Raw genomic sequence first — 11291 nt, forward strand, 5'->3', positions numbered from 1 at the left:
CGGGCGGCCTTGTCCTGAGTGGTGGTGACCAGCGGGACTCACAGTTATGGCCCCGGCTCCACGGCCCCCGAGATGCCGGGGAGGGTCTCTCTCCTCCGGGACGGGCAGGGGGCGGGGTGCAGACCTCCCAGGGGAGGCAGGGCCTGCGTGCCCGAGGGCCGGGGCTGCCCGGGGCCCCCGCGTGCACCGCGGCCGTCCTAGAGCTCGGGTCTGGACCCTGACAGACGGCACTACCGACGAGAGCCCGGGCGGGGAAGGCTCCCACTCCCCCGAAGGGAACGAGGCCGAGGCGCCCAGGAGGCCGCCCCCTTCCACGGCGCATTCCAGAAGGGTCCCCGAGGACCCCAGCTCACACGCTCCCCGGCCCCGCGGGGTGTCCTGGCCCAGCTCCCCTCGTGGGACCTGCCAGGGGCCACAGTCAGGCCCCCCCACCCCCCCGCCGACCTGCCCTCTGGGGGGTCTCCAGACCTGGCGGGTCCCCTACAGCCTGGCACAGCTCACGGAGGCCCCTCCTGCTGGCCTGAGGACGGGGGTCCTGGCACGGCGGCCGCAGGGCTCGGTAGCGGGGCCCGGGGTGCTCGCGCCCCAGCTGGTCCGGGTGGCCCTCACCTGCTCCCCCGCCCTCTGGGAGCCCCCTCCGGGAGCCCGGGCTGGGAGGGAGCCGGGGGAGCCTGACGCCCGCGGGGAGGGCTCAGAGGGGGCCTCGGGGCGCACGCCCTCCGTGGGGCTCTGGCTCTTGCAGGAGGTGGGCTACTGCCAGGGCATGAGCGAGATCGCGGCCGTCCTCCTCATGTTCCTGCCCGAGGAGGACGCCTTCTGGGCGCTGGCCCAGCTGATGGTGGGCGACCGGCACTCCATGCACGGTAGGGGCCCGCCGGGGAGCTCAGGAGGGCCTCCCTGCAGGCTGCTGCACCGGGGGGCAGGCGGGGACCCCCCAGCTCGCCCCCCCACGGGCAAGGGCCCCGCCTCCCCGGTGGCCTCGGGGTCCCGGAGCCACGGCCACCCGCCCCACCGTCTGCAGGCCAGGCACGCACTCCCGTTGCTCCCCCAGCCTCCCGCCGGGCAGCCGGCTTGTCCCCCAGGCCCCCCTGCCAGCCCACGGCCACACGGGGCCCAGGGGGCAGCGTCTCCCCCTCCCGGGGGCCCCCAGCCTCACTCCCAAGCCCCACAGCAGAGGGCCGTGCACGCCCATCACCCTCCCCTTGGCCTGCACCCGCTGCCCCTCGGGGCTGGGGACCCGCCTGTCCCCGCGGCGGCCCCCGCAGGAGAGAGGGTGCTGGGTCAGCCGGGCCCGGTCCTCAGCCCCCAGCCCACGCCCCGCGGGGTCTCTGTGAGGACGAGGGTCCCCGGGCCCCGCGCCCCCGGCCTGGGAGGCAGGCCCTGCCCTCTGGGAAGAGCGGATCCAGCCAGGGCTCCGAGGGCGGTGGGCACACGGGGGTCAGGGCGTGGCGGGGAGGCCCCTGCCCCGACACCCCCCACCCCGCCTGGTGCAGGAGGAGGCCCTGACCGTGGGGGCCTGGGGCCTTCTCAGGCTTCTTCGTCCCGGGCTTCCCGAAGCTCCTCAGGTTCCAGAGACATCACGAGCGGGTCCTCCAAAGAGCTCTCCCGGACCTGAGGAAGCACATGGCGAGTGGGGGCGAGTGGGAGCTCCTGAGGCTCCGTCCCCGGAGCCCGGGGCAGGGGGTGGGGGGCATGGCCCTCCCTCCGAGCTGCCCAGAGTTGGGGTCACGTTCCTCCCCCTGGGGCCCGGGGGCGCCCTCGGGGCTGGGCTGGGCCGTGGGGAGCGCGTCCACCCGGCTCCAGGGGCCGCGGCGTGGGGCCTGAGCACCCCCTGCCCTCCCGCCAGGACGAGGAGCAGATGTCCACCGGCATCTACAGCCCCAAATGGTTTCTCCAGTGCTTCCTCGGCCGGGTGAGGCCCCCCCCCCCGGGACCCCCGCTCCCGGACCTGCCCCCTGCCCCCGGGGAGGGCCCAGCTCAGCCCCACCCTCCAGACGAGCCAGGCCCGACCCCGGGGTCCTGAGGCTGAGGCTGAGGCTCGCAGCCCAGCCCGTCCTGGAGAAGCCCAGAGGGTCCCTGGACGAGGTCCCGGGGGGCGGCCCGTCTCTGCCTCAGCTCCCCCGGGGGAGGCCGGGTCAGCCCGGGGTGTGGACGGGCCCTCGGCCCATCGGGCGGCCAGCCTGGGGTCCTCTCGAGGCGTGGTGTCGTCAAGTGCGGGCAGAGTCTGTGCCCCCAGGGGTGCGGGAGGTGCTGGCCGGGGTCGGAACCCGGAGCGGCCGGGAGTCCCTGATCTCCCTGGGAGGAGGGCACGGACGGGGAGGCGGGGGGCGGGGGGCGGGGGGCGGGGGGGGGGGGGCGCTGCGGGGCCTCGTCGCAGGCAGCCGGGGGCCAGATGGCAGGCCTAGCCTAGCCCCAGCCGAGCCCCCCAGGGGCCCTGCTCAGGCCGCTCCTCCCACCCCGCCGTCCCCCTAGACCCCCTTCTCGCTCACCCTGAAGCTGTGGGATGCCTACGTGTTGGATGGGGAGAGGGTGCTCACGGCCATGGCCTATACCATCCTCAAGGTGCACAGGAGTAAGTGAGCCCCCGGGAGCCCAGGTGTGCCGGGGGCGGGGGGCAGGGGCGGTGACCCTGGGCTCTGAGCAGCACCCAGACCTGGGGCGGGGGGACGGCGGGGCAGGCGGGTGCAGCGGGGCTCCCCGAGTGGAGCAGCGGGCAGGGGCCACCCCGGCCAGCGCACTGCCCGCGGCGCTCCTGGGCACAGCGGGACCCCAGCCGCTGGCCTGGGGGCCCCGGGGGCCCCAGGGCGGGGCCCTCTGGGTCTGACTCTCGCCCACCGCCCAGAGCGCCTCCTGAAGCTGCCCCTGGAAGGGCTCCGGGAGTTCCTCCAGGACTCTCTGGCCCAGCCCTGGGCCCTGGAGGACGAGGCCGTGCTGAGACACCTTCGGGCCTCCATGACCCAGCTCCGCAGGATGCGGTGCGACCTGCCCCCGCCAGGTGGGCTCAGGGCCCCGGCCCCTCCCGACTCGGCCTGCTGGGGCCGCCCACAGGGGACAGAGCCCCCGGGGCCCCCGTCCTCATCTCTGGGGCTCTCCTCTTCTGCTCCAGCCTCGGGGACCCCAGGCCAGGGCTGGGCGGGCGGGCGGGTACCCACTGCAGGGCCCGGGCAGCAGTGTGGGGGGCTGAGCACAGGGTCAGGCCGGTGGGGGGGGGGGTCACGCGGGAGCCGTGAGGACCCCGGGGCCCCCAGCGGGGGACACACAGCCTGCTGGAGACGCTGACCCCGTCGGCCTCTTTCCAGCGGGACCTGAGGAGTTCCCCACGAGGCCCCTGGGCCTGGAGCCAGTGTCCCCGGCGCCCGGGCCTCTCCTCCCTTCTCCGGCCTCTGAGCCACCGCCCAGGGTGGAGGAGCCGGCCTCCCCGGGCCCAGCCGCCCGGCCTGAGCCGCCCGGACCCCCTCCCGGCCAGGCCATCGTCCAACTTGCCCCCCAGCCCCGGCGGTGGAACTCCCTCCCCACCCTCCCGGGGCAACAAGGCGGTGCAGGCAGGCGGCCCCGGGACACGGCGGGCTTCGAGACAGAAAACGGGGTCTCCTTCCATTTGGCACCTGCCTGGGCCACCCCAGAGGCCCCGCGACGGACCGGGCCCTGGAGCACCCCCGGGACTCCCATCACGCGGTCCCCCCAGCCCCCTAGGGATGACGCTGTCGGGCCCAGGACACCCTTCCTGCCCCGCGGCCACTGCAGCTCGTGCCCCTCGCTGGGCAGTGACGGGCACAGCCAGGGCAGAGCCAGGGCGGCGCTGAGCCCGCTGCCCCGAGGCCCCGCACAGGCCCGGGACCCTCTGCCCCCCGCGTCCACGGGGCAGCTCGATGCTCGCGGGCCTCGGGGGCAGAGCGTGGCGGTGAGGGCGGGGGCCCGGAGGCTCCGGCCCGCCGTCACCGTGCCCTGCCTCGTCTCGCTGTGCCTCCCGGAGGGCGGCACCGCCCGCACGGGACACCAGCCCCTGACCCAGAGGGACCTGGGCTGGCCTGGCCCCGGGCTCTGTGGGGGCAGGGGCGACTCGAGCGCCTGCCCCAGGCCCAGCGCTAATGGGATCCAGCGCCCCGGGGCCCTGGCCAGGCCTGCGTTCTGGCCCCGGGCCGAGCGAGCCCTCTCACAGCAGGATGTGGCCTCCTGGGCCCTGGGCGTGCCCCACAGACCCAGGTCGCTGACCTAGGGCAGCCCTGGGGATCCCGGGACACCCCAGGGCAGGGCAGCGGGGGCAGGCCCGTGGGCCCCACCCACACCCCCACCCACACCCCCACCCCCACCCCCACCCCCACCCACACGAGGAGGCAGGCTCCTCCACGCGCTGGGGCTCCAGCAGTCAGTCACCCGGCCCCAGGGGGCCCGAGGCCGGGGTCCAGCTGCCCTGCGGGGACCCAGCGCAGGAGCCCATGGGCCGCAGGTCCACGTCAGCCCTGCCGCCCCCAGAACCGCCTCTCACCGCCCCGACCTCAGGACACGCGCCCCCACCCGGAGTCGAGTCCGCACAGGCTCCCAGGCGGGGGACGACTCCAGCACCCGCACCCCTGTGGGATTCCCGCTTTCCTCTAAGGACAGGAAGGTCTCCCAGGGGAAGGCGCGCACCCTCGGCTCTGAGCCCCTGTTTGCTGTTGCAAGTTCAATAAAGTGTTGTTGTGTGAGAGGGCACGGCCGGCTCGTTTCTGCGTCTCCCGGAGCTCTGTGCACGGGGTGCGGAGACACCCCCAGAGAGGAGGAGGGGGCGCCGCCCAGGCCCCGACCAGCCCCTGCGGGGGCGCCGCCAGGCACACACGGCTGACGTCCCCACGTGCCTTCCCGGGGCGGCCAGACGCCAGGGTCAGGACCCCGCAGACTCTACTGCGACTCAGCCTGCGCCCGCGGCCAGGACGGGCCCTGGGACAGAGTGACAGCCGGGGAGCCTCAGGTCACCAGGGTCTGTGCTAAGCGCCCTGGGAGGTCTGTGCCCCCTCTGTCCAGGGGGCCTGGGCTGCCCGGGCTCCGGGGCGCTTCCTCCCCTCCCCGCCCCGGGCCTGTGCGCCTGGGGCACAGAGGGCCCGCGGGGCGGTCAGCGTGGCCCCGGAGCGGACGTCAGGACAGCAGGCCCTTGCAGCTCTCACACCTGGGCCACCCTCACCGGGCGGGCTCAGCGTGCACACCCGGTGCTGCTGGATCCCTCGCACCAGAGTGTGGAGGGCACCCTGCACGCCCTGGAGAGTAGGGGCTGGGTGAGCGCGGGGCTCGGCCTGGGGGCAGGCAGCGCAGGGGACCGAGGGACCCCGGCCCCGTCCCCACCCCGACTCCCACACACACACACACACACACACAGGCAGCCCCAGGGCTCCCCCCACGGGCAGCCGGCCCCTCAGGAGCTCCCCCCAGGGCGGCCCCGAGGTCTGGCTCCCCGCTGGAGAGGCATCGGGGAGAAGAGAAGCGGCCGGCGCTCGGCGGGGACCCGCTGCCACCCACGGGAATGTGGCCGAGCCGGACCTTCCAGCTCAGCTGACCCCCCGGCGGGACGGGACGGCACGGGACGGCACGGGACGGCACGAGGGGGCCCGGGTCGGCCGGGAGAACCCAGCTAGCCGCCCAGCGCCAGCACCAGAAATGATGGTGTTTCAACCGTTTCGGCGTCAGGACGACGCGGCCCGAGGATCAGATCGCGGCACGGCGACAGACAGGCACACACCCCAAACCCAACAAACGTCGGAATCCCCCGACTGTTGTCAGACAGCAGCCGGACGGTTACAGACGTGACGCTGGGGTCCCCGGTAGGACACACGGAGGACGCTCCAGACCACGGCTGCAGAGGCGCTGGAGGCCCGGGGATGCGCCTGCGGGTGCCCACGGGGAGCGCGGGGCGGCGGGAAGCACCCTACAGAGGGGGGCCCCTCCTGGGAAAGGACGCCGGGTCCCCGCGAAGGCTCCCGATGCTGACAGCTGTCCCCCTCTCCTTCAGCTTCTGGTTCCCCCCCGCCCCATTTTGCTCTTCCTGATTCTCCGTCGGCCTCCGCCCTGCATCCGAGCCACTGACCACACGGGCTTCTTTAGGACGTCGGGTCCCAAAAGGAGGCCGAGCTCTGGCTCCCGGGATCGAGAAGGACCATCGCCGAGGTTTATGCTGATCCCCCCGAGCTCGTGCCTTCCCGGCTCTTCTGTCCTGCAGAACGAGGGGAGGCACGGGCCTTACGGGGAAGGAGGCCCACTCCCACTCGGGCGGGACCGTCCCTCGTGGGGGACCCCGTCATCTGGGCCCGGGAGAGCGAGCGGGGCCATCAAGAACAGGTCGCAGGCTAGACGTGGTCCGCTCTGAGGTTTGTCCTGAAGCGAGCACTCCCCTTCCACGTCACGCTGTCTTAGTTCATCCATTTATTATTTGTTAAAGGTTTTACGTTTATGTCCTCTCTACACCCAACACGGAATTCCAGCTCACAGTCCTGACATCAAGGTCCCCCGACCAGGCCGGCCAGGCACCCCAGGGCCATGTTTCTCATCTCTTTGCTGGCTCGCCTATCTCTGCACCCAGCTGGGACATCGAGTCCACGACGGGGGAGCTTTAGCTACCTCCGAACCCGCAAGAACCCGGAACGTTCTCGCTGTGTCCCCATCCTAGAACGACCTTCGCCGTCGAACAGCAACTCAAATAAATCGGCAGCCAGCCCAATGACTCCTGGTCAAGGAAACGGCCAACTTGTCACGTGTGTGGGCCCCGCTCCCTGGGCTCCCGGGGCTCCCGGGGAGGCTCCGCTTTCTTTAACATCGACCAAGGTCCCAATGACTCCACCGCACCTCGACGCCGGGGCTCAGTTTCTGCCCTGACACGACACAGGCAGCACGTCGGCTTCAGTTACTCCCTGTCAATCAATCAAAGGGAGCCTGGCCGCTCTCGGGGTGGTTGGGGTGGTTGGTAAGAACACGCGACTCTTGTTCTTGGGGCGGAGAGTTCAAGCCCCATGTGGCTGTAGAGATGACAGAAAAATAAAATCTTAAAAAGAAAATCAGTCAGTCGGTCTGGGGGAGACACAGCCCCGGATCCCACAGGGGCAGGGAGCCAGCTGACGGGTCTACGCACACTATTAGAAGCAGCAGAGCACAAAGTCAGAACTTCCAGAAGTCTGCTAGAGGGGGGGACACGCCGGCCTCGACGGTGCTCGGGAGGCGAAGTGGGGGGCGGCCCCTGGAGCGACAGGGTGGGCTCAGGGTCCCCGGGGTCCCAAGGACGGTGGCGCCAACGGTTCCCAGGCCCAGGAGCGGGGACCCCGGCCGAGGGCCGCGGGACTAGGGCCAGCTGTCTGCCCTGTGTGGCCACAAACTGCAAACCCCTGTGCGGTCACGGGGCCGCGTCCCTGGGCCGGGCCAGCAAAGGCCAGAAGTGGGAGGAGACCCTCCCGGGCGGGAGGAGCACGGGTCTCCCCCAGGGCAGCCCCTAAAACTTGGAGGTTTGAAACTCAGTCACTTGTCCGAGATAAAAAGAAAAAAAAACAAAACAAAACAAAACAAAACTCGGACACAGGCAGGGTGAACGCAGGGTTCTGACAGAAACGGTGGAGACAAGAGGGCTTGATGGCACATCAGAAACTATATGCCAATAGGACAACCTACAAGAAATGGACACCATGACACTATATATAGAAAACTACAAAAATGAACAAACAAAAAAATGTTAGAACCGGTAAATGAATTCAGTAAAGTCACAGGATACATAATTAATGCACAGAATTCTGTTGCATTCCTATACCTCAGTAAGAAGGTAAGAAAAAGAGAAACTAAGACATTAATAAAAATAAATTTAAAATGAAACAAAAAATAATATTATACTTAAGAAAAAACCTAAGGAAACAGCTATAAAAACTTACTCTGAAGACGATGATGGAAAGAAATCGATGACACAAAGAAACGGAAAGAGACACTCCACACTCGTGGACTGAAAGGGTACGAAGTGTCTTCACAACCGAGAGCAGCCCAGACATTCCTATAAACCCTATCAAAATGCCCCCAGCATTTCTCACAGAGCTAAGATAAATGATCTTCAACTTTGCATGGAACCTCAAAAGACCCCAGACAGGCGAAGCAGCCTTGCAAAAGAAAAGCAAAGTAGGAAGCTTCACATCGCTAGATTCCCAGTTATGTCACAAAACTGTTGTGATGAAGACAGTACGGTCCTGGCACGACAACGGACACACAGACCAAGAGAACAGAGCAGACCTCCCAGAAATGAACCCACAACTATGTCGTCGTTTAATCCTTGATAAAGCTGGAAAGAATATCCAGTGGGGAAAAAAATCTACAAATGGTGTTGGAAAAACTGGATAGACACAAGCCAAAGAATGAAATTTCTAGTTTTTGATTTTACTTTTGTGTGTGGCTAAATTCCTAGAAAATATATAACCTACCAAAACTGACACACAGAGAAATAGAAAATTTGAATAGACCAATTCTCAGCGAAGCTGTTGAGTAATAGAAAAAAAATTCCCAAAACGCAGAAGTCCACGACCAGATGGCTTCATGAGTGAATTCTATGAAACATTTAAAGAAGTATTAAAGCCTAGAAAGAGTATTATGCTAAGCACAATATGCCAACCCTAACCCTAACCCTAACCCTGACCCTGACCCTGACCCTAACCCTGACCCGGAAGCCTCCCCGCGGGTCCTGAGGAGGCCGGGCCCCTGTGGGCGTGGACGCGACCCCCACACGGCTGTTTCCCGTCTGTTGACTACGTGGGACTCCCAGCGCTGAGAGGGCACCTCCGTGGCTTGTTCCTGCTCTCGGGGGAGACGATTTCAGGTCGTCACCCCCGGGGATGACGTCAGCTGCGGGCCCTCCTACGCGGCCTCTCCTCTGTTGACAGACCTTTCCTAAAACCCCCTGTGCTTTTCATGCTTTGTTCTGTCAAATGCGTTTTCTGCGACTCTTGAGGGGATCGTCTCCTTTCTCTTTGTTTTTGTTGTTTTTTTAAAGATTTTATTTATATATCCTTGAGAGACACCGAGAGACGAGAGAGAGAGAGAGAGAGAGAGAGAGAGAGAGGCAGAGACACGGGCAGAGGGAGAAGAAGGCTCCGTGCAGGGAGCCCGATGTGGGACTCGATCCCGGGACTCCAGGATCACGCCCTGGGCCGAAGGGAAGGCAGGCGCTGAAGCGCTGAGCCCCGCCGCCCCCCTCCGCCCCGGGCCGCCCCATGTCCTTTCTCTGGTTAACGGGATGGATCGTGCTGAGTGATCAGAGGGGCCGCGGGGGGCAGGTGGGCAACGTGGATGAACAAATAGGGAAAGCTACAAGCGTGTGGTTCTAAATAAAGGAATCCCGGAAATTTAGAAAGTACGGCCTGGCAATAGAGTCAGGACCGTGGGGACAACTCGGGACGGGGACAGACGGTGACGCCGCTTCTCGCGGGGAGAGCTGAGCGAGGCACAGAATTGTCAAGTCGCCAGCTGTAGCCCTGAAACTACTGTCCCCTTGGGTGTCGACGGCACTTCAATAGATACCAAGGAAAAGGGGTTTCCGGTGGGAATCCCGGTGGGTCCGTGAAAGGCATTTACACGGTCGTGACGCACACGAAGGCGCCTCTGCAGAGGGGATCCAGATGCTCACGTGTCTTCATGTTAATGTTTAGAAGATGTACTTGGGAGACGGTGCGGGGGGCAGGGGCGGAGGGACAGGGGGAACCTGGAGCGGACTCCTCACCCACCGGAGACCGAGCCCCACCCGAGGCTCCACGCCACAACCTGGAGATCCTGGCTTGAGCCAAACTCAAGAGTCGACGTGGAACCGACGGACGGAACCACCCAGGAGCCCCTCAAATGCTCCTAACTGCAACCCCACGCTGTGAACCCTGGGGGGCGGAGGGGGGCATCTGTGACCCCCAGTCTGCCTTGAAGGGCGGGAGGCCTGCAGGGCCCGAGGATGGGAACTGAGGATGCGGGAGGCTGCCTGCATCGCCTTCCCGCCCGGCGTGGGGACAGGACCCTCCCCCGGGACCCTCGGCCACCAGGGTGAGGGCTGAGTGCTGATTGGACCCCGCCTGCCCACAGTGATGATGCGGGACCCCGCTCTGGGCGGAACTGTGGTGCCCCCGGGTTCCACCGCTGCCTGGTGCCCACTCTGCGTCCGCAGACCTTCGGAGGCACCGGTGCTCCGGATCTGGCTCGCAGCGACCCGACTCTCCTGCTCTCCCCAGTAGCCCAGGACTCGTCTCTCCTCAGTACCCCCACCCTCCCACTCTCCCCAGTACCCCGCTACTCCCACTCTCCCCAGTACCCCCACCCTCCCACTCTCCCCAGTACCCCCACCCTCCCACTCTCCCCAGTACCCCGCTACTCCCACTCTCCCCAGTACCCCCACCCTCCCACTCTCCCCAGTACCCCAGTGCATAAAGAGGAGGCGCCCACACAGCGACAGGTCACAGGTGAGTGGCAGCTGATCCCTGATCCCCGCGGGCCACAGTGGGGCCTGTGGATCCGGGTGGGGGCACAGGCCTCCCGCGCTGGGGTCCACAACACCCCGACCCCCATGCGATGACCGTGAGCAGCTCCCACAGCCCTTCCACAGCCCCACGGGGTGAGAGCGGCCACCCTGCTGCCCCCGTCCAGGGAAGGAGGCTGCAGTCGGAACTCAGGCAGCTCCCCCGGGACCCCCGCTCCCCTGTAAGCCCTCTGCTGTGCAGGCACCCAAGCCATGACCTTTCCAGCCTGTCCTAGACGCATGGACCCCGACAGGGGTGACCGTCACCCCCCCATCCCGCCCTGTGCCCGCTGGGTCCCCCTGGCCCGTGAGCAGGCTTGCTCTTCAGGCTCCAAAGAACGTGGAGTCCCTCGTGCTCCCCCAGGGCCCCCCTCAGGCTATTCACACATCGCTGCCCTCAGGGTGGGGAGTTCGGTCGCACTCTTGCTGGCATCAGGTTTTAGTTTTGATGAAGTCCAGTCCGTCGCTTTCTCCCCTTGGTCGTGTGCTTGTGGAATCTCGGAGAAACCTTCCATTCCCGCCCCCCCCGCCCCCCCAAGCCCGCAGGGACACTCGCTGGCCGGCCCACCCACCACCATCTCTGCGCCGGCCCCGGGCTGGGAGACGTCACCCCCGAGCATCAGGTGGGCAGTTCCCCGGAGCCCCTGGGTCCCCCGCCCGTGTGCTCCTGATACCGGGGTGGGAGCGCTCTGTGACCCCAGCGTGACGGCGTGCCCTGGGACAGTGGCTGGGAAGGTGGACTGTCGGTGGGCGACGGACAGACAGACAGGCAGCGAGGGCCCGTGTGTGATGCCTGTGCCCCTCGGGG

At 67.1% G+C, this 11291-nt stretch overlaps 1 protein-coding gene across 1 annotated transcript; it reads left to right on the plus strand.

Annotated features, from left to right (window-relative positions):
• The first annotated feature begins 748 nt into the window (after positions 1–748).
• Positions 749–4289, plus strand: LOC140595613 (uncharacterized). The gene is made up of 6 exons (XM_072738301.1): positions 749–863; positions 1532–1626; positions 1847–1912; positions 2473–2572; positions 2843–2995; positions 3300–4289. Exons 1-6 carry the CDS (start codon positions 764–766, stop codon positions 4214–4216), a joined length of 1431 nt encoding a protein of 476 aa, XP_072594402.1. The 5' UTR covers positions 749–763; the 3' UTR covers positions 4217–4289.
• Positions 4290–11291: the final 7002 nt, after the last annotated feature.

Source organism: Vulpes vulpes, chromosome 15 (genome assembly GCF_048418805.1).
Source record: "Vulpes vulpes isolate BD-2025 chromosome 15, VulVul3, whole genome shotgun sequence".
NCBI classification, from domain to species: Eukaryota; Metazoa; Chordata; class Mammalia; order Carnivora; family Canidae; genus Vulpes; species Vulpes vulpes.